The 23,226-nt window shown below is 40.9% G+C and overlaps 1 protein-coding gene across 5 annotated transcripts in view; it reads right to left on the bottom strand.

Moving 5' to 3' along the window:
* The window catches only part of LOC130916116 (ras-specific guanine nucleotide-releasing factor 1-like), a 103,366-nt gene that overhangs the window by 54,119 nt on the left and 26,021 nt on the right, over positions 1 to 23,226 (bottom strand). For 3 of the 5 annotated variants that reach the window (XM_057836579.1, XM_057836569.1, XM_057836561.1), the window contains exons 2-6: positions 11,616 to 11,722; positions 9,676 to 9,823; positions 9,475 to 9,567; positions 3,462 to 3,715; positions 3,295 to 3,374 (exon numbers count right to left, since the gene is read on the bottom strand). In XM_057836579.1, coding sequence (XP_057692562.1) covers positions 3,295 to 3,374; positions 3,462 to 3,715; positions 9,475 to 9,567; positions 9,676 to 9,789 — 541 coding nt within the window. In that variant the 5' untranslated portion in view covers positions 9,790 to 9,823; positions 11,616 to 11,722. Of the gene's footprint in view, positions 1 to 97; positions 176 to 392; positions 547 to 3,294; positions 3,375 to 3,461; positions 3,716 to 9,474; positions 9,568 to 9,675; positions 9,824 to 11,615; positions 11,723 to 23,226 lie in introns of those variants that run through there. The other 2 variants (XM_057836586.1, XM_057836594.1) reach the window with 2 other exon arrangements.

The raw sequence follows: 23,226 nt of genomic DNA, 5'->3' as shown, positions 1-23,226 counted from the left end.
TCACCGTGAACACTGAACCGTCCATAAGCAATGCAATGCTTGAAGCATGAAGGTGGAAATACATAATACAAATACGAATAAATGTGCACAAACTAACCGGCGGTGTGTGTCTCTTACAGCAACGTGACAGTGAATTATCGCGACGCCGACCCGTTTATATGCACATCCACACCCGTTTTCCGATTGACAGTGGATTAACCCTTTCGGACATGATCGTAGATGACGCACAATTTAAACACGCTTAACCTAGCGAACGCAACATCAACTATGATCGGTGATTTCCACGAGTTAACTTTCGGCTAACGTCGCTAGCTTATACTGTTCAATTCCACAACAGTAGGCAGCTATGCTTTGACAAAGTCATCAGTCATCTATCCAAAAATCACACTTACTTTTTGGCAAATCCTTGATCATAAGCAGACCGGTTAAGGAAGCAGGCACCTTCGAAGTGTTTGCAGCAGAGAACACTACTCGATGATGGCGTGAAATTCATTCGCTTCGTGCGAACGAAAGATGTCCATTTACGTGCCCTGCTATCCATTGGCCACTCATACAACTTTTCGTTTGAGCGAGAACAAAACATTGCCACACACCGCTGTGGCATCTTACCGAGAAGCAATGCAACAAACAATACTGTTCTATGGTGGACTTCCCTCGCATGTCTAGGTGTGACGTAATTTCTGAAGATTGCCGAAGAAAAGCATTTTCGTTGTCAAGGGCGTTGCTATGGGTTAAACAAAGAATCTGGAAGGGTTGCGTTAAAAAAAATAATGAAAATATGCTTATAATTGTTTAGCCATTGATATTATTCAAAAACATGGTTGGCCAACCTTACTTCAAAGTTCCCCATTAAATTTGATGGCTTTCTGACATGGACTTGTTTCTTCAGCATTGTACACAAGTTCTCAATGGGGTTTAAGTCAGGACTTTGGGAAGGCCATTCGAAAACCTTAATTCCAGCCTGATTTAGCAATTCCATTACCACTTTTGATGTGTGTTTGGGGTCATTGTCCTGTTGGAACACCCAACTGCGCCCAAGACCAAATCTTCGGGCTGATGACGTTAGGTTATCTTAAAGAATTTGAAGGTAATCCTCCTTCTTCATTATCCCATTTACTCTCTGTAAAGCACCAGTTCCATTGGCAGCAAAACAGCCCCACAGCATAATACTACCACCACTGTGCTTGACAGTAGGCATGGTGTACTTGGGGTTAAAGGCCTCACCTTTTCTTCTCCAAACATATTGCTGGGCATTGTGGCCAAACAGCTCGATTTTTTTTTCGTCTGACCACAGAACTTTCCTCCAGAAGGTCTTATCTTTGTCCATGTGATCAGCAGCAAACTTCAGTCGAGCCTTAAGGTGCCACTTTTGGAGCAAGGGCTTCCTTCTTGCACGGCAGCCTCTCAGTCCATGGAGATGCAAAACACGCTTGACTGTGGACACTGACACCTGTCTTCCAGCAGCTTCTAATTCTTGGCAGATCTGCTTTTTGGTGATTCTCGGTTGAATCTTCACCCTCCTGACCAATTTTCTCTCAGCAGCAGGTGATAGCTTGCGTTTTCTTCCTGATCGTGGCAGTGACAAAACACTGCCATGCACTTTATACTTACAAACAATTGTTTGCACCGTTGCTCTTGGGACCTGCAGCTGCTTTGAAATGGCTCCAAGTGACTTTCCTGACTTGTTCAAGTCAATGATTGTTCAAGTCAATAATCACTCACAAGAAATTGCTAATTCATGTTGCTGTATGTATATTTTTAACCCAGCAGATTTGATCACTTTTTCTGTTAACCCATAATAAAGTCATAAAAGAACCAAACTTCATGAATGTTTTTTGTGACAAAGAAGTATCTGTTCCAATCACTCTATCGGAGAAAAATCAGAGTTGTAGAAATAACTGGAAACTCAAGAGAGCCATGACATTATGTTCTTCACATGTGTATGTAAACTTTTGACCACAACAATACAGCATGTGTTTCCTTCATATAAGGCTTTCCTTTTTTTGCGGCTCCAGAAATATTAGTTGTTGTTGTTTTGTTTTTTTTATGCTCCAGATGTTTACCGGAAGCGGTTGTTCGCAGTTATTTTGTCCAAAGGTTGTGCTACTAAGTATTAGGCTGAGGGTTCCAATACTTGTGTCTGGCCCATTTTGGACTTTTGTGTAAAATGATAATGATTTTTTTCCCTTCTATTGTGTGTTTTTTTCATTGTAAACAAAATCAATGAAGATATTACTACCAACACATTTGTAATTGCAATCATTTTCTGCGTGAAATTGAGCATTATTTGACAGAATTGCAGGGGTGCCAATACTTTGGGCCAGCACTGTAGTAATAAATCTTTAAAAAATAATTAAATCAATTTTCTAATGCGTCTTCTGCCCATTTCACTGTTTCCTGTGATGCAGTAATTTCACCACAGTCTCTAATCTCACTCAACCCCACGCAGACCAGTGAGCTACCTAAAGGTATTATTTTTAGCCTCCACAATTGAGCGACATTATGCTGACCATGTCATGAAAAGACAAAAGCCCTCCGGGTCGCATTTGAGAAAGAAGAAGAAGCAAATATGTTGCCTTGTGTACCAAATTGGTCAGGAACGACCCTGGTCCCAGCCCAAATGGGTTGGACGCCTATCGCTGTCAATTGCACTGGAACATGATCGTTCGATGCCAGCTATCCCAGTTAAAAATGATTTGAGGTTTATAGTCGTCAATGGCAGTGAAAGAGTAAGATTACTAAAGGACTAAAAGAATTTGGCCAATTTTGAGAAGTTTGACACGAGTCATGACTCCTAAACTGACAGAAAACCAATGTAAAGCTAAAGCTAGTGTCCCTTTTGAAAGAGACACGACGCCCAGCTCCGAGTTGGCAAAGACCACCATGACTCTTGCTCACTCATCTACAGTTTGGAGAGCTTAATTAAAGTCTCAGTCAAAAATTTGGCTGTAACAGGAGAGGCAGATTGGATGCCTGTCGGCAGTCAACAGAAAAGCACTGTGGTGATTCCTTACAATTTGCGCAGTTGCACAACTCTAGACAGATTTACTGAACAAAGAGTCTCGGGCCAGATGGCTTGCACTTCATAAATGTTTTATCTCAGCATTATTCAAGTGGCCCTTTATTAACACAGGAATTACAGCACAACTTTCACTGTAAGTGCTGTAAGCTAGCGGTTGTTTGCTAGGATTTCACACGATATTGTCTTGTATTCATTATTTTCTTTATTAGGAGCAAAAAAGTTACAAACTAACATAACTCATTAAAAAAACATGAATAATTAATCTCTCTTACCGAGCACCAGTGTGGGCCAGCTAGCTATCCTGGCCTTCAGGCCCTGATAGAAGATCTGGTGGAGGAACATGATGGTCTCACTAACAAAACAAATAATTATACGTGAACAAAGAATTTCATTTTTAAAAAGGTCAAGGCTTCAGATGCTCTTAGAGCAGTTTGACAACCTGTTGAGGAAGATGCTGCTGACGTCATCATGAGTGATTGGCGGCTTCTTGGAGCTCGCTGCCATGCGTAGCGGGCGCAGGAAGTTGTTGACCAGGATATGCAGTTGTTGGACATACTCGGCCTCAGCCTCTAGCATGCTAAATACCACCTGGTTCCTCTTCCTCATGCTCTCTGCGTGGGGTGAACGGATGTAGTCCTGGATGATGGTTTTCCACTTCCTGCGGCAAATCCAACCTCGCAGGAAACTCTGGACCTGTGATGAATATTCTAGATGTTATAGAAGATTTGCACATATTTGGGCTAATTTAACATTGAACGATTAGATTTTTTGTACAAGACATTTATCAAGAAGAACAACTGATGTTTTAAACGAATTTTTGCACTGTGAAAAATATATCTTCCTTTTAGTCGTGCAAAGTAAAGATAGACATAACTCAAATCCTGGTAACTTATTTTTCTGGGTGTTCCCATTTTATCAAGTTAATAGTGTGAATTCAAATAACTAAGTTTTATTAGCTTGAGTTAAGTTGTGTAAAATTAGCTTAAGTTAAGTTGTGTTAAACTTGCAAATTCATTCCCGATGCCTTCAAAAGAGCATGCTGGTAGCCTGGATGTTTATCTCAGTCACCTGCGCACTCCGCTCTCACAGCGGCGGCGCCGGTTTGATCCCGGTTTGAGCAAAACATACATACAGTGGGGCAAATAAGTATTTAGCCAACCACTAATTGTGCAAGTTCTCCCACTTGAAAATATTAGAGAGGCCTGTAATTGTCAACATGGGTAAACCTCAACCATGAGGGACAGAATGTGGAAAAAAAAAAAACAGAAAATCACATTGTTTGATTTTTAAAGAATTTATTTGCAAATCATGGTGGAAAATAAGTATTTGGTCAATACCAAAAGATCATCTCGATACTTTGTTACTGTATGTACCCTTTGTTGGCAATAACGGATGCCAAATGTTTTCTGTAACTTTTCAAAAGGTTTTCACACACTGTTGCTGGTATTGTGGCCCATTCCTCCATGCAGATCTCCTCTAGAGCAGTGATGTTTTGGGGCTGTCGTTGGGCAACACGGACTTTCAACTCCCTCCTCACCCCTTGGCGTCAAAATGATAACAAGAACGGTGAGCAAAAATCCCAGAACCACACGGGGGGACCGAGTGAATGACCTACAGAGAGCTGGGACCACAGTAACAAAGGCTACTATCAGTAACACAATGCGCCACCAGGGACTCAAATCCTGCACTGCCAGACGTGTCCCCCTGCTGAAGAAAGTACACGTCCAGGCCCGTCTGCGGTTCGCTAGAGAGCATTTGCATGATCCAGAAGAGGACTGGGAGAATGTGTTATGGTCAGATGACACCAAACTAGAACTTTTTGGTAGAAATAAAGGTTCTCATGTTTGTTGCAAAAAAGAGTACTGAATTGCAGCATACCCACTGTGAATTATGGGGGTGGAAACATCATGCTTTGGGGCTGTTTTTCTGCAAAGGGACCAAGACGACTGATCTGTGTAAAGGAAAGAATGAATGGGGCCATGTATCGAGAGATTTTGAGTGAAAATCTTCTTCCATCAGCAAGGGCATTGAAGATGAGACGTGGCTGGGTCTTTCAGCATGACAATGATCCCAAACACACAGCCAGGGCAACAAAGGAGTGGCTTCGTAAGAAGCATTTCATGGTCCTGGAGTGGCCTAGCCAATCTCCAGATCTCAACCCCATAGAAAATCTGTGGAGGGAGTTGAAAGTCCATGTTGCCCAATGACAGCCCCAAAACCTCACTGCTCTAGAGGACATCTGCATGGAGGAATGGGCCAAAATACCAGCAACAGAGTGTGAAAAGCTTGTGAAGAGTTACAGAAAACGTTTGGCCTCCGGTATTGCCAACAAAGGATACATAACAAAGTATCGAGATGATCTTTTGGTATTGACCAAATACTTATTTTCCACCATGATTTGCAAATAAATTCTTTAAAAATCAAACAATGTGATTTTCTGTTTTTTTTTTTCCACATCTGTCTCTCAAGGTTGAGGTTTACCCATGTTGACAATTACAGGCCTCTCTAATATTTTCAAGTGGGAGAACTTGCACAATTAGTGGTTGGCTAAATACTTATTTGCCCCACTGTATATATACAGTCATGAGAAAAAAATTAGAACACCCCATTAAATATTCAGTTCATTATTAAGAAATGTTCACATATAAATATCTGATCTTGTTTTTTCTTTATCTCTGGAAAAGAAAGTGGTTTGATTTCAGGTACACAACAAAAATTAACATTTTTTTACTCATTAAACCAAATATATCAACAAAAATGCATATTCTAACTGAGGAAAAGGCAGTGTTGTAAATCTTACTTTAAAAAAGTAATTAATTACAGTTACAAATTACTTCTCCCAAAAAGTAATTGCTTTAATAACTCAGGTACCTGAATGTAAGAGTAATTAGTTACTTGGCAAAGTAACTGGTGATAATTTTCATGTTTTTTTTTTTCTCAAAAAAAAAAAAAAAAAAAAAAAAAAACAGGTCACACAATGTGAAGTTTAAAGGGTTTTTGGGACAATTGCACCCAGCCCAAATCTTTACCCTAAACTTAACTAGACACGGGTATTGCGGATATTGCAATACCTAGATAGTAATCTTTGCTATGTGTGGAAGTCATTTAATGTTGTGAATCAACCGTTAAAGTTGTTAAAATTGCTCCAGTTATTGCATTAGTTCCCTTCTATTTTCGACATGTGTAAGTTTTAAAACTGTTTCATCATTTAAAGACAGATTTAGGTTAAGTTTTGCCGATTTAGGAGCATTTTAGATAAAAAGTTACTTAGGTTCGGTAGGAAGGTTCTCTACGACAGAGCCTTCCTAAGAAGTCTACTGCTTTAAGATGGCGGCTGTTTACTAACACATCTAGTTCTTTATTAAACATGTTGCTAGTGCCGCCGTGTCTGCCATTTGCATCTAGTTCTGTATATATGTGATATCTACCGAAGCATCATGTGGGCGCAGTTTGTAGGCTATCGGCTAGAGTCAGGTATTATTGGAGCCACCTAGCATAGTAGCATCGTGTTTGCAACAGCGTCACACTCCCTTGCCTCCTCCCCACTCCTGCTCCGCTCTCTCGTCTCCATGAGTCCGTCTTTTTCAGACTTTTCTTGGGTCTGTCAACCAACATCGTAACGCATAGTAACAAACTCCTTTTCCGCCTCAGTAACGGTAACGGCGTTGCCAAGATGAGAAAAGTAATTAATTAGATTACTCTCTACTGAAGAAAATAACACCGTTAGTAATGCCATTATATTCTAACGCTGTTATTTACAACACTAGGAAAAAGTTAGGACAGCCTACCATCTAATAGCTAGTGTTACCCCCTTTGGCTGAAATAACTTCAGTGAGATGCTTTTTATAGCCATCTACCAGTCTTTGACATCGGTATGAAGAAAGTTTGCCCCACTCCTCAAAGCAGAATACTTTCAGCTGTGAGATGTTTGAGGGGTTTCATGCATGTACAGCCCCTCTCAAGTCACCCAATGGGATTAAGATCTGGGCTTTGACTTGGCCATTCCAGGACTCTCCATTTGTTCCTTTTCATCCAGTCCTTGGTGGATTTGGGACATTGTCATGTTCCAGGATCCAGTTTGACTTCAGCTTGAATTTTTTCACAGATGATCTCACATGTTCCCCAAGCACCCTCTGATACACGATAGAATTAATGGTGGATTCTATGATGGTGAGCTGGCCAGGTCCTGCTGAAGCAAAGCATCCCTAAACCATGACACTTCCACTTCCATTGTCACGTTCTGCTGCTGGTTAGATTATGTTTTGTTACAGAGCTCGTTGTGGGGGGGCGTTCCTAACGTCGCACCTGCACTCAATGCAGGCTCATCAACACAGCATTTAAGCACGGGTGATCCCGAAGAAAGCTGCCGAGATATTGCTTGCTGATCGCCATTTGATTCTCGCACTATAGCCTCGCTACTTTCGCGTATTCCCTGCCTAGGATTTTGTTTGTATGCTGCCCTCCGTTGAATCTCTACCTTGTGCAGGTATTTGAGTATTTGTATTTTGCCGGCTCTCAGCCTATTGTCTTAGTTACCCTCGAGTTTGTATTATTGAGCCCCGTCGACCTACTGTCACGGACCCTTTTTGTTTTTTCTGCCTTTCCGCAATCGCGTGTTGTTTTTCGTTAGTGCTTAATAAACCCTTGTATTATTGAGCCCCGTTGACCTACTGTCACGGACCCTTTTTGTTTTTTCTGCCTTTCCGCAATCGCGTGTTGTTTTTCGTTAGTGCTTAATAAACCCTTGTATTATTGAGCCCCGTTGACCTACTGTCACGGACCCTTTTTGTTTGTTCTACCTTTCCGCAATCGCGTGCTGTTTTTTCGTTTATGATTAATAAACCCTTGTATGCCATCCCCGCTTGTTGTCTGCTGCTTGGTCCAACCTTATTTTTCTGTATTCACGGTCGTAACATCCATGCTTCGCAGTCGTTATGAGGTTATTTTCCTGGAATGCTGTATTGGGTTAATGCCAAACATGTCCTCTTTTCTGGTGTCCAAATAATTCAATTTTAGATTCATCTGTCCAAAGAACATTATTCCAGAAGTCCTGGTCATTTTCTACATTCACTCAGGCAAACTTCAGTCTGGCCTTCATGTTCTTCTTGGAGAGCAAAGATTTCCTTCTTGCACACCCATGAAGGTTAAACTTGTGAAGTCTCTTTCTGATTAAAGAGGCATGCACTTTCACATCAACTATAGCAAGAGCCTGCTGTAGGTTCCGTGATGACATTTCAGGGTTTTTAAAAACTTCTTTTAGCATCTTGCGGTCTGCACTCTGGGTGAACTTGCTTGGACGGCCTGACCTGGGCATGTTGGCAGTTGTTTTGAATGTCATCCACTTGTAGACTATTTTCCAGACAGTGGAATGGCTTATTTTATATTCTTTTGAGATCTTTTGAAATCCCTTACCAGATTCATAAGCGTCTACAATCTCCTTTCTGAAGGCCTAAGACAGCTCTTTTGATCTCACCATGGTGTTTTCTCTCATTTCAACAGTCAGGGGCACACCACACTAAATTTGAGGTTTAAATAAGGCAAGCCTCCTTCAAAACACTGGGTAATTATGTTCTAATCATGTGCACCTAATGTGATACCCCTGTGTGTGATTTTAGCCATTTTAAGTGGGACTGAATGTGGGGGTGTCCTAATTTATTCCTCAACAGAAATTGCATTTACTTAAAATTAAATTATACAGAAAGTTTTTTTTATTTTTTTTTTAATCATATTTTCAGTTTTAATTGTTTAGTTCTATTACTTGAATCTCTCAAGATTGTTAAAATTGATATTAAATATCCATATGATCAAATATGATAGAAAGCAACAGGCTTCCATAGGTTGTCCTATTTTTTTTCACATGACTGTCCTTAAACTAAAATCCTATTTATTTAAAATGTTGGTTTCAAACTACTTAAACTAAAGTTCTATTTACGGTACTTAAAATTTGGAGTTCAAAGTGTTAATCTTTTTTATTGGTAGAGTAGTACTTTCCAAGTTCAACTTCTTTTCTTTTCTTTACACTGTCAGAGCAGAATACAAAACTGATCTCTATGAGGTCAAGCCTTTTTTCTCAATAGCTTCCATATTCTTTATTTAAAAATAATCATTATAAATAAATAGAAATAAAATAAAAAGCAGTGTCTAACATTGCCGTCATGCCTGTTTTTTCTCTATTCTCTTCCACAACTAAGAATCCTGGCGTTTAACGTCACGTTCACTTCTCAAAGAACAAAATAAATACTTTTTCTCAATGGCAACCAACTATCTTAATCAGTTGTGACGCAAAATTTTTCAAGTGAGATGTGCTTTTCGAAGGAGCCTTCAAGGAGAGCAGCTGCTCCAATGGATGCTGCCTGAAGAGCTCTTCACGGTGAGGAAGTGTGAAATTTATTTCATTCCTTTAATTATTTTTAACTGCCTGCCAAATCTGTCTGCACTCGAAGTTCCCCCACCTTTTTTATCTTCTGGATCTCAGTGTCGTCGTCACTTGGAGATACCTCTGGATTAGACTGGATCTTCTCATTGTCCTTTAGCAGTGAAGCAATCTAAGGTTCAAGCATAAAAATACAAAACTGATGCATCCTTTTTTTCATAATTATTCCGGACAAAAGCATACTTGAATGTTTCTTGCAAGACAGCACAATGCAGGTTACCTCAGATTTTAGCCTCTCGATCTCTATTTCCCCGTCCTCTATCTGTTGTCGAAGTTGCTTGGCAACCGTTTTCTCTGTCTCAACAATTTGTAGAAGGTGTAGATACTTCTGCATGAGGGTCTCATGCTCTGTGGCCAGATTCCTGTAACTACAGTGACATACATCGACACATTCTTCGATGGATTTAATGAAGAAACAGCTAATATTTTTTGTTGTTTATTACATATGGTGTAGTTAAAAACAGTTTTATGTAAAAGGTCCTCCATTCACCGTTAACACTGTTACAGGGAGGGGAAAAAAAGTTGACAGTATTTGAAATTTCAAGTAAAAAAAAACTTCACTTGAATTTTCAAGATTTAATGATAACTCAAAAACAAAAAATATGTTTATATCTTCAATGTTGAAATCAATCGAAGTAAACTGGACATCAGTTAAGTATATTGAACTCAGTATTTTAAGTAAACTGGACTTCAGATTAGGTAAATATATAATAATTTGCTCATTAGAATCTAACTCCGGCCACACAGCAGCTCCTAGCAGCCAAAGCGTTAACTTGTGAAAATCAGTATAAGCTACTTGTGAGAATTGAAGAAATTGAGTTATGTCTTAAAATCTTTAGTTTGCAGGGATAATAGTAAGTTTTATTTTTATTTACAGACTGAAGGCCTGTCAAGTCACCGCTCATGTTGTTTTTGAGGGTGTGCACACAATATTTTTTTTATCAAATGATCCATTATTCATGGATGGATCACAATTAAATTTGGTAGGTATATTCTAGAGATGTATAAGCATCGATCTTTGGAGGCCTTTTTTTATTTTATTTTAAGTATCATGGCTGATTAATTAATTTGCGAACTCATTGTTGCCTGTAAATTAGGAGCCAGCCAGTAGAAGGCAAGTGCGCTGTTTGTCACAGCTTTCAGCCATAGACTTCATAATATATTGACGGGACATGGGGCGCTGACACTGCGACACGCTTCCAGGTAGTGGGCCTGCCCACACCTAGCATCAAGATATATTATTCTCAAATACACACATGCAGCAATCTAATGGATTAGGTTGAAAAAGTACGAAAGCTGTACCGCATACAAACAGGAAGGACTGTCTCAGGAGTGATTTGTTCGAGGATTCAAGGTAATTATTATATTTTTCGTACTATGCATGCATTTGAAATGTGATGAAAAAAATCATTGAGAGAAATTAGCCGCTACAGCATTGGCATCCTACTTTGCAATATTTACGTAAAAGAAATGCTAACTGCCCGTTTTTTTTCTTTAAACCAAGAATCGAGACTGTTTTACGTAGCATTTATTCACAAGAATTTTCATCTTAAAAAGCTCTTTGTTGTAATAAGGTGGCGCCACATTGGCTAAAAGACTAGCATCACGTTCGACATATTTACATAAAATAAATGCTAACTGCCTGTTTTTTTGCTTTACCAAGAATCGAGACTGTTTCACGTTCATATCTATAAAGAATTCAGCAATTTAAGCATTTATTCACAAGAATTTTCATCGTAAAAAGCTCTTTGTTGTGATAAGGCAACAACACGTTGGCTAAAAGACTAGCATCACATTCGACATATTTACGTAAAAATAAATGCTAACTGCCCGTTTTTTTGCTTTTAACCAAGAATCAAGAATGTTTTACGTTCATATCTCTAAAAAAATCAGGGATTCAAGCATTTATTCACAAGAATTTTAAACATAAAAAGCTCTTTGTCTGTGTTTTAACTCGGTCAGCTTTGATGGAGATAGGCCCCTTATGAATCGACCCCTTCTCATTAGATAGATATATACAAAGTGGATTTAATGTTACCAGTATTCGGAAGTTCCCAACTAGGCCTTCAACATTAAAAATCAGACGGTGAAACACTTGAATTGGGCAATTTTAAAACAAAATTAAACGGCTGCATTTAAAGTAGTATATAGTTGTGTTACCTGGCTTGTATGATGGCGGCAACCCATTCATCACAATCCTTGACATCCTCTGTGCGCAACTCCAAAGCCTTTTGGTTGTCATGATTAAACGTGACTGTGAAGTAGTACTAGAAAGATACAAAGAATGACAGATTATATTTTCAAAATACATTCCACCTGCAGTAACAGCAATGCCAGGAAACCTCCAAAATTAACTTTGCTTTTTGCACCCGCCAAAATGATACAAAAGGTTAAGCTGTGTATTACACTCATAACTTCCCAGATCATCACAGTAGCATTTTATATTATATGCTCACTGGCTTCTTTTGCACCACTCATATGAGATTCTTCTTTGTCAGAGCTGATACATTCATCACTTTGGCAAAGCAAGATCAATGACTAAATGAATACGATGCATACAGTATTATCCAGCGCTTCTTTTGGTTAAAAAAGAAAAAGAAATGTGGTACAGTCCCACTGTGTACCGAGTCCGGTTCGCGCTAGAAATGTATTACATGTACCTGTTACAATGACTTCAATAACTGTTTGGATAGAATGTATTTGTCAGAGTAGTTTTTGTGAATGTTTTATTGACTTTACACGAAGCTACATACCACTTGCATCTGTTATTTGTATCAATCTATTATTGATAGCATAATCTGGTTTATCTTTTCCGACTCAACATACAGTACTCCCTACCAGCGACGTTTGACTCAATTACACCAATCAAGGGGAGCTGGAAGGTCACATGACCGCAGGCCAAGTCTCCTAAGTGACAAATTTATGAAATTTGTGGGTTTGGAACAAAATAAACTACAATTGTGTAATGTCTACCCAGTGAACCCTTTGAGTGTAAAGGAAAGACAATACTATAATTTTAGGGCTATAATGCGCAACTTTTACAAAAAAGCAGAATGTGTTCATACAGTGGTATGAAAACGTATCTGAACCTTTCGGAATTTCTCACATTTCTGCATAAAATCACCATCAAATGTGATCTGCTCATTGTCAAAATCATACAGCTGAAAATATAGCATCTGCTTCAACTAAAACCAGCCAAACATTTAAAAGTTTTCATATTTTAATGAGGATAGCATGCAAACGAAAATAAGTAAGTGAACCCTCTGCCTGAGGAGACTTAAAAAGCAATTGAAACCAATTTTTACCAAACATTTTAAGTCAGGTGTGTGCCCAATCACTGATGAATGGTTTAAAGCTGCCCTGCCCACTATAAAACACACACCTGGTAAAAAAAAAAAAAAATGTCTCGATGAGAAGCATTGTCTGATGTGCATCATGGCTCGGTCAAAAGAGCTGTCTGAAGACTTGCGATCAAGGATTGTTGATTTGTATAAAGCTGGGAAATGATACAATATCATCTCTAAAAGTCTGGATGTTCTTCAATCCACAGTCAGAGACGTTGTCTACAAATGGAGAGAGTTTGGCACTGTTGCTTCTCTCCTAAGGAGTGGCCGTCCACCAAAGATGACACCAAGAGTTCAACTCAGAATACTCAGAGACCGGGTACCGTGTGCCGGGAAGGTGCCCTCTGGTGCCATACCGCGCGCCCCTCTTGGCCCGGGGGTGGGTTGTGGGGGGTGCGCTTCCCTCCCCTTGGTCTGTTTCCGGCCCTGTCCGCCTCCCTGGGCCGCGGCGGCCGCGGCTGCCCCCCGGCCGGCGGGGTCGTTGGCGGGGCCTCTTGGGGCCCGCGGGGCCTAGGGTGAGGCTTGCTGTCCCTTGCCGGTGGGGTGGACGCCCCCTGGTCGCCGGCGCTTGGTGTGGCGCCTGCTCGGGGTGCGGGGTGGGTGCTCGGTGGGTGGGAGGGGGGTGGGCGGTCGCGGAGGCGCCGTGGGTGGTCTGGGGCGGGGATTGATCGGGGCCCTGACGCTTCTTCCGCCCTGGGGCCGGTGGTTCTGGTGGATGGGGCTACGCCCGCGGGAGCCTGCCTCTTAACTCACGCACTTCTCACTTCGGCACTGTAAATATTTTTCACCCTGGCACTTACATGCTCATACATTTCTCCGGGGAGAGTTGGGACGGGGCTTTACAGTCCCAGCCCGACTCCCCCCTGTTTTTAATGCACCACACACCAAGGTTGTGGGATGGTTGGGACCTGTTGGGGGGGGGGGGGGAGCCTCACGGCTGCCTCCTCACCACAGGCCCCGCCATCCCTGCACCTTTTTTAAATGCACCACACACATCATACTCCACAGGAGAGCTCCGGCAAACTCCACTGCCCCAAGCCAAGCTCTCCTATTTTAATGCATACATTGCACTACCCTCCCCTCACACCCCCATCACGGTGCTGGGTGATGGCTGCCAGTCGGGAACCTGGCAGCCACAGTAATAGGGTGGTAGGTGGGTCCCACACTTTTTCTATATGGCGTGGCTCCCGGGGTGTGGCCTCCCCTCTGCCTCGGCTGCTGGCCGCGGGAGTGGGTTGGGGGGTCGGGTCTCCGATCTTGCATCGCCCCGTGGCAGTTCCTGGGCGTTCTCCTGCCTCCGCCTTCCCCTCTCTTCTCTGGCTGGGCATCCACCCTGCGCTCCGTCGTGGGTCGCTGGCTGGGCGCCGGTGTATCAGCCGGGTGTCGCCTGCACCGGCGGGGGACCCTGCCTTGCCTGGGGCTTGGTGGACCGCTGGGGGTCCCGTGGCGTGCCGTGCCGGTTGGGGGGCTGTGGCTGTGGCTCGTGGCCCGGGTGGGCGGGCGGGGGTGGGTGTAGGCATGGGGTTGGTGATGCGTCCCCTCCTGCCACCCCTGAAGGCCGGTTGATGGGCGCGCGGGTGGCCCGGGGGACCACCCTGGGTCCCGGGGGGGGGGGGCGGTGGCTCCTTTGCTGGGCGGCGGGAGGAGGGATGGGCTGCGCATGGCCCCCGCACCCCCCCGCCCGCCCTCCCTCCCCGGGCTGGCTGGGTGGGGGCCGTGGCCCTGGGTTGGCGCCCGCGCGGTTTCGCCGCCCGTCTACGTGGCTGTCGCGCGCCCGGTGGGGCTTGCGTGCTGCTGGATGTGGTAGGGCATGCTCGGGTTGGGGGTTCCGGTGCCGGGATTGACGATGCGGCGGCGTAGGGTTGGTCGCCAACGGGCTTACACTCATAAGAGATTCACACGATTACTGGGTTCTAGATCACAGAACTGATTTGTGTACACTCTACCCCTTTCAATCACTTAGCTTATAGTCTTATAGACACCCCCACCCCCATTCCCCTCTTTCACTGGCCAATAGGCCCCCACATGGTGTAAACTGGAAATACATCTCGCTGACGATAGCACCAGCATATTAGTAACTAGTTTAGATGTTCAATGTATTTGTTGTTGTTGTTTGTGTATGTGTTTCTTTTCTTTCTTCTCTTGTATTTCTTTTCTTCTGTCCCCCCCATAATCCCTTCCTGTTCGCTGCTTTGTCATAATAAAAAGGTATTTTGAATGATCACAATGGGAGTATGTCAGACTCTCAATGTGAAACATTAAAACTGTTCAGAATCCGGGCACTTAGACTTCCATTCTCTGTGTCAAACAGCTGAAGAATACTCAGAGAGGTAAAAAAGAACCCTAAAGTGTCTGCTAAAGACTTACAGAAATCACTGGCACAGTCCAATATATCTGTGCACACATCAACTATATGTAAAACTATGACCAAGAATGGTATTCATGGGAGGACTCCATGGAGGAAGCCACTGCTGTCTAAAAGAAAACATTGTTGCTCGTTGAGTGTTAGAAAAAAGGCACTTGGACACTCCACAGAAGTTTTGGCAAAATATTTGTGGACTGATGAAACCAAAGTTGAATTGTTTAGGTGTAACACTCAACGTCATGTGTGGAGGAAAAATGGAACAGCTCACCGACATCAACACCACACCCCCACCGTGAAGCATGGTGGAGGGAGCATCATGATTTGGGGCTGTTTTGCTACCTCAGGGCCTGGACAACTTGCAATCATTAATGGAAGAATGAATTCAAAAGTTTATCTGGATTTTTTGCAGGAAAACCTGAGGCAATTTGTCAGACAGTTTGCAGAGGATGGATGCAACAAGACAATGATCCAAAACACAGAAACAAAACTCTCTGGAGTTTTTCCTTGCCGACATGGAGGGTCTAAGGATGGGGGATACCCAGGACTTGAACTTTATTTATTCATCTTTGTTGCTTCATTTGCTGTTTCTGATTGTGTATCATATTGCCTCTGCAAAGCCCTTTAAGACAACGTTGTTGTGATTCCGGGCTATACAAATAAAATTGAATTGAATTGAATTGAATAGAAGTAAATGAACTTAAGAATGGTTTCAGAACAACAAAATACATGTTCTGGAGTGGCTAAGTCAAAGTCCAGACTTGCTTTGGCATTACCTAAAGACAGCGATTCATGCCAGACATCCCAGGAATCTGACTGAACTACAGCAGTTTTGTAGAGAAGAATGGGCCAAGATTAGTCCTGATCGATGTGCCGGATTCATCTGCAGCTACAGGAAGCGTCTGGTTGAAGTTATTGCTGCCAAAGGGGGGCGGGGGGGGGGGGGGGGGGGTGAACGACGAAATATTGAATGTGATGCTTCACCTATGTATTTTTCCCCCTTCTGTCATTGTTTGCATACTATCCTCATTAAAATATGAAAACCTATAAATGTTTGGGTGGTTTTAGTTAAAGCAGATGCTGTTTTTTCATCTGTGTGATTTTGATAAAGATCAGATCACATTTAATGGTGATTTTATGCAGATATGTGAGAAATTCCAAAAGGTTCAGAAAGTTTTTCATACCACAGTATACTGTATAAACCACACTGGACTATAAGCCAAAGGGTTCAAAGCGATGGAGTAAAGTAGCAGCGTAGACTTCACAATCACTTGATGAGACAGCTCCTACGGACATTGTGCTATGACTCCCTGTAGGGGGCCGGGCCAGGCAGAGTGTCGCGGAAGCTTGCACTGCAATAAACTCAAACACACGCTGCATTCCAACAGCGGATTTAGGTGGAAACAGGACAAAGGTTCTGGTGCATACAAGCAGGCAGGAGTGTCTCAAGAGTGATTTGGTCGAGGATTCAAGGTAATTATAATAAAAATAGCACCATGCATGCACTTTGAAACGTTGTGAAAAAAATGAAATGAAAGGAAAAAAAATTGCGTAAATTTACCTTGAAATATTTGCGTAAAATTAATGATAACTGCCCTGTTTTTTGCTTTCAACTAAGAATCTAGACTGTTTTATATATTGTGACATCATGCGGGGGCAGGTAGTGGAGGGCCGTTACATTCTCTTTCCAGATCTGAAGAATCCAGTCAAAATGGCCGCCAGCCCAAAGACTACACTTCCCAGCCTGCCGCACAACGCCTCCAGGTGTAGCTGCTTGAGCCACTTAATTGCAGCTGGCCTGAAGGACAATATAAGAGACGACCAGATGAAGCGAAGGGGAAGGCTGAAGGAGATTGACAGAAACACTTGGAAGAAAGTATTTTGAAGAGAACAGACCTAAGTTGCCATTTTGAGACATTTTAGTATTTTGAAGAGAACAGACCTAAGTTGCCATTTTGAGACATTTTGGTTGATTGTTTGCTCTGTTACTGTTTGTGCCACCTTTCGGCCATTTTTCTTTTGGGGAAACCCGCTGTTTTTTCTGATTAAAGTCCTTTTTGTTGGACACCTTGGCGTCTCAAGCTCCTTCCTGGCCAGGCCTACCTCGTGTGCGGTCACAATATCTATAGAAATTCCATGATTTACACATTTATTTGCAAGAATTTTCAACCTAAAAAGCTCTTTGATTTGTGATGGCCGCCGTGTTGGATTTTTTTATCCATACACAAAAGCGTAACTGTACATTTAAATAATCAGGTAATTTTCGGCCAACTGCCCGTTTTTTGGGGAAAAAAAAAACCAAGCAGTAGTTAAGACATTTAGACAATATTGACTTTTACGTGTTTTATTTGTATGACCTGTTCATATGAAGAAGATGACAATAAAGCTGACTTTGACTTTTTGTATAGTGCCTTTCAACCTTTAAGACCCCCAAAGCTCTTCACATTATAGTATCTTCTTCTACCAACTGGTGACGCAGCACTAGGAACAACGTGGGGTTTGCTATCTTGCTCAAGCATACTCAGACGAGTTCATCAGGGTGGAAAATTGAACCCACAACATCTGGGTTGGAGAACGACTAAAAAAAATCATTATCATTGCAATAATCCTAAATGCAGAAAAATACTTACGTAACTGTACACCAATATCCCAAAAATCAACAGGAAGTGACCTGATATGAACAGAAATTGATCTAAGAATGCCCCAAAATTAACAGAAAGTGATGCATTACCAAAAGGAAGTGACCTTGAAAAGCACCAAAATCAACAGGAAGTTAACCAATATGAACTGGAAGTGACCCTGAAATTAACCAAAATTAGCAAATGTCCTAATAGCAACAGGAAGTGACCAACGAGAGCGACCATCAGAGCAAAGCATCCACACGCAATCTTGCTAGAAAAATGCATTTTTGTATAGTTTTGTTGTAAAATTGTCTAATATTTTCTGTACCCTTAGTTACTTATGTGTATTTAATACTTTGCGTACTTTACTTTCAAGCAGTTTGAGCCATATTAAGTTATGTTCGAAGCATATGCTTGGTTGGTTATCAAATTAGGATTTAATGAAAAAAAAATATATAAAAATATATTGAAAAATAGGAAACAGGAAGGATTCCTTGGTTATATGTCAAACTTCAAATGGTATGATAAGGTTGTTATTAGGGATGGGAATTGATAGGATTTTTACGATTCCGATTCCATTATCGATATTGCTTAACGATTCAATTCTTTATCGATTCTCTTATCGATTCTAATTTGGGGAAAAAGAACAAACATTTTGATTGGCATCGAGTTTGTTTAATCAGAAGTCACAACCTTACAAACTCACAACGAGATCAAAAGAGGCCCAAAGCCTCAATGTTAACTGTGGCAATAAGTGGCAAATACACAAGAATGTGTAACATTTTACTGAAACATTTATCTAATAGAAATAAAAAATATTGGTATATATTGGCAGATAGGTTTTTGTTCTGCCTTTGGCAATATGTGTTAAAGCAGGGGTCCCCAAACTTTTTCCTGTGAGGGCCACATAACTTTTCCCTTCTCTGATGAGGGGCCGGGGTCAGTTTGTAACAGAAAAAGTGTGACGATTGCAGAAGTGCATAAATGTAAAAAATTTTTGTTTTTCAGAAAGCCACAATCAAATAACCCTTTCTGGATTCTTTATAATAATAATAATAATAATTAATAATAAAAACACTATTAATTAAATAGATAATAACCAAATAACCCTCTCTGAATTCTTCAAGGAAAAGGCCAGAAAATAAATAACACGATTGAGAAAGAAAAAAAAAATTCAAAATGGCCGGACCAAATGTGGAGGCGGGCCGTATTTGGGCCGCGGGCCGCAGTTTGAGCACGCATACACCCAAAGAAGAAATGCCGCATCCAAGTGAGTGAGAGAGGGAAACACTTCTACGAGCCTACGTTCTTTGTTAATGTTAATATCTACAGAGGCAACGCCTGTATGTATCATCTTTTGTGTTGTTGTTGTTGTGTTTCCACTCGTGATCGGACACTTAAATCCCAGTTGTGTAGTGGTTTGAACGATGTGCTAATGCTAGCGAGCGAATGCTAACCATACTGTTATTAGCAGCTAATCATCGCTGATTTACGTTGATGCAAACCTGTTTGTTATTGGGGACGAAATGGATTTGTTTCATTTCTATTCTTAGTTTCACTCTTCAAGTGATGGTTGAATAAAGTCAGCAAATTATACCAACGTCTTCTGCATCGTCATTTGGGAGTTTAGCTAGCTGTATAGCCGGGACTTTTATTTTATTTTTTTAATAGCCTCTCTGTGGGGACAGCGCAATCGTATTCCCTCCCGATGCAGTTATCTCCACCTTGCAATGACTGCAGGTCGCTTTGTTGTAATTTTTCCTCGTGAAGTGAAGACACACTTTCGAGCGTTTGAACCTACGTGCTGTCATTGTTATGTTTATGGCTGCAATGCTCGTGCTTACCCGTCGTAACCTTTCATTTTCACACTCTTTCCTGGTGAAGTGTAGTCAAACTTGGGAGCGAGTGGTTCTTGGCGCCATGCTAGTTTGATGCGTCTGGACAACAACACACGTCACGACGCAATATGCGTCTTTAGGAATCGTTAAAGGGATCGTTAAGGCTTTTTCATTGTGATGTCGAGGCCTCGAAACACTCGGAACCGGTTCCGAATTGGAATCGGATTTCGATTCCCATCCCTAGTTGTTATGATTTTTTTTTTGTTTTTTGCTAAAATTGATGAAGATTGTAATGATTACCAGGGAAAAGCGCATCAATGAATAAAATGGCATTGCTCGAAATGTGTTTCTTGTGACCCACTTTTGAATTTCAATTCTCCGTCACTCTCTGCCACCCCTCATATTTGTCACATTTGTCTCTAAGTGCACAATAACAACTCATATTCTCACATTTTATTGGCCCTTCAAATTCACTTTTTCTCCATGCAAATAGGGGTTGCCATAGTAACAACGGGTTTAGCCATAGCTCGCCTTTTAAATGGGGGGGGGGAGAAAGTGGAACACTACAAAGACGACAATAAGAAAGGAGAGGTAATTGAGCAGAGACTGAGAGTAAAGATGCTTTTTTTGTTGTTGTTGTTTTTTTTGAGTGAGTGAGTGAGTGAGTGAGTGCGGCTATAAAAAGCACTGCAAGGTGGCAGTTGGCTTGGCATCGATTTAGCTGCATTGTCCCTTTCCCTGTCACACATTGATAAGATCAAATCGCATGGCCCTTCCTCTCGCAGTTTTCGCACATCTACACACAACATGGAACCAGTCAAGTGTGCATATGTAATAGGTTCAATGCCATGTCGTCTCTCATGACGTTGTGCGCTCATTGATTCAAGTGTCGATCGTTGCTTGGATCTGCATGCACTTCAGACACCTGGACTGTTTTTTCCTCTCCCTGTCCTCAATTCACCTGAGTCGGTCACATCAAAACAAGCTTGTTTAACACTTCTTTTTTAAAACGATATATTTTATAGAGAAGAATTTTTGTAGCTATAATGTTTCCCTGTCTTTTTGTAAAATTACAGATTTAATGTTGTTCATTTAAATGGTCTTTTATTTTTCTGTACTCTTTCTGAAATGACCCAACATGCCTCATGATGGTGCCATAGTCCAGTCTGATAGCACAGCATTGTGGGCTGTAGATGTCTGTTTTAGACTGACCTATAGGAGGCAGCAAAGGGCAGGTAGTCATCCAGACGAACAGAAAATACAAAGTAGAAGAAAAGCATTTCCACCAAAACGAAACAGAAATTACACCTTCCAGAGGCAAATATTTTCCATTTGATTTATAAATAAACCGCCACCTAAGAAACTTTCACTTCAAGATTGACATCCAAAAGATGTATTTGAGAATGGTTGTGTAATCAGACCACTGAGGAAACGTTGAAATAATGTAATGAAATAAATTTTGTTAGGAAGAATTGGCCAATAATTCTTTGTTCTGATGAGTAACTGCTAACAGTTGTAGGTTGTTGTTAAATGGTAAATGGTGTTATATAGCGCTTTTCCACCTTTCAAGGCGCTCAAAGCGCTTTACACTATGCAGCATTCATTGCTTTGTTTGGCATAGCTGTCATCTTTCTTGCAAAAAAAATAAAATAAAATACAATAAAATAAAATAATACAAATGTTTTTTTTTTTTTTTTGTCTCAACACTATATAATACAATCAGGATATAACATTGTCCTAACTAGGTGGTAGTTGAACCTTTAAAGAGTGCTGCAGGACATTATCCAATTCCGATGTATTTGTCAGAAAATTAATACTGGTGATTTCAAACATATCTTTGTTCACTTATCTATCCCAGCAATGTAAAGTGACAAGCAGAAAAATTAAAAGCTTGTTCATAATATGACAAAAGGCAGATTTTGCCATTTTTATATCAGAAATTACAATGGCTTCCTACAAGTACAAAGTACAGCATATCAGCATCCATTTGTGAGCTAACAGAGATGAGATCATTGTTTCGGTATTTAAACTTATGACATTTGTGTTTGTTGGGTTGTCTAGAGGTTTACTTTCTGTAAAACAGGTGCTTTATAAAGTTTAGTAAACAATGACTTAAACATCATAGGTACAGTGATAACTTTACTTACGAGTTGAATTTCAGATTAAATAAAAATAATAATCATATCAACTCGCGTTTCACAGTTCCAATGACCAGTCTCGGTTTTGGATACAGGCAACAGGACTGCCAATAAACTCCCACCCAAAAACCTACAACACTTATAAATAAATGAGCAGATAAATAAATAAATAATGCATAAATAAATAAATACAGTAAATAAGACTAAAATTAAAATGTTGAGAATTTTGAAATTCCGTTTATTACCCTAATTTTCAGACTATAGGCCGCCACTAACTAAATTTGACATGGAAACAGCATTTGTTCATAGATAAGCCGCACTGGATTATAAACTAATTTTCCTCACTGTATTGTGGGATATTGACACCAAAAGATATTAACCGGGAACACTTTATTTGACAAGGGCACCATACGACTGTCATAAGACCAAATGAACCACTATGAAGCTTTGAACCAATCGGCTGCAAAGGTTCATTGCTTCAAGAAGCTTCATTTGTCCATCACTGCTCCCTCAGGGGAGACAGTCAACCTCTGCTGCCACCTGCTGTCAACACTGCTTTCGTCCAACATGCTTCCTAGCATGCATTGCAGCGCTGCAGATGTAACAATCAAAATTCATGTTCTTTGCTAATTATTTCTTCAGTTACTGTTCCAGTTGTTTCATTAATTGCTAATTACAGTATTTGGTAACACTTTATTTGACAGTAGCACGTCATAAGACCATCGTAATTATGAAATGACACTGCCATTAGCATTAATAAATGCTCATGACTGATGTCATTTTGTGTCATCTGGCAAATTATCTCACTTTTAAATGGATGTAAAAGATCTGAGCTGGACATAAATGGAGTTAGTGACATAATTTGCCGTTTGACACTTGATGACTGATGTCTGTCATAAGCATTCATTAATGCCAATGATAGTGTAATAATTATGACGGTCTTACGGCAGTCGTATGATGTCGCTGTTAGATAAAGTGTTACCTATTAACCCAAATAAATTAACAAATAATCCGCACTGGACTATAAACCGCAGGATTCAAAATAAGGGAAAAAAGTAGCGGCCTATAGTCCGAAAAATATGGTATGTGTAATATGTTATGTTATTTATTCACAATACTTAAATTTAGAATCTTATAAAAAGCCAGTCTTGAAATACAGTGTTAACAAAAACAAAATACAATGTAATTCAGTGCATGGTAGAGAGCTAATAAAGGTTTCTTCACATACCAATCATTAAGTGTCACCATAGCATTTTCAAATATATCACCAGACGCAGTTAAAATGTGGGTAAAATATGTATGTACATTTTATACTTTCACATAGGGGCAAGAGAAACCTGGCAGCCCGTGAAGCTTATAAAGCGCTGGGGATCAAAATGAAAACGTATGAAGACTTTTGGCTTCACTCCTATAATAACTGCACTGCAGAAGACTGAAGCTGGTATGACAGCTTTCCCACAGGCTGTCA

Source organism: Corythoichthys intestinalis, chromosome 1 (genome assembly GCF_030265065.1).
Source record: "Corythoichthys intestinalis isolate RoL2023-P3 chromosome 1, ASM3026506v1, whole genome shotgun sequence".
NCBI classification, from domain to species: domain Eukaryota; kingdom Metazoa; phylum Chordata; class Actinopteri; order Syngnathiformes; family Syngnathidae; genus Corythoichthys; species Corythoichthys intestinalis.
The sequence above is the reverse complement of the archived record's forward strand: the minus strand, read 5'-3'. Positions and strand labels throughout refer to the sequence as shown.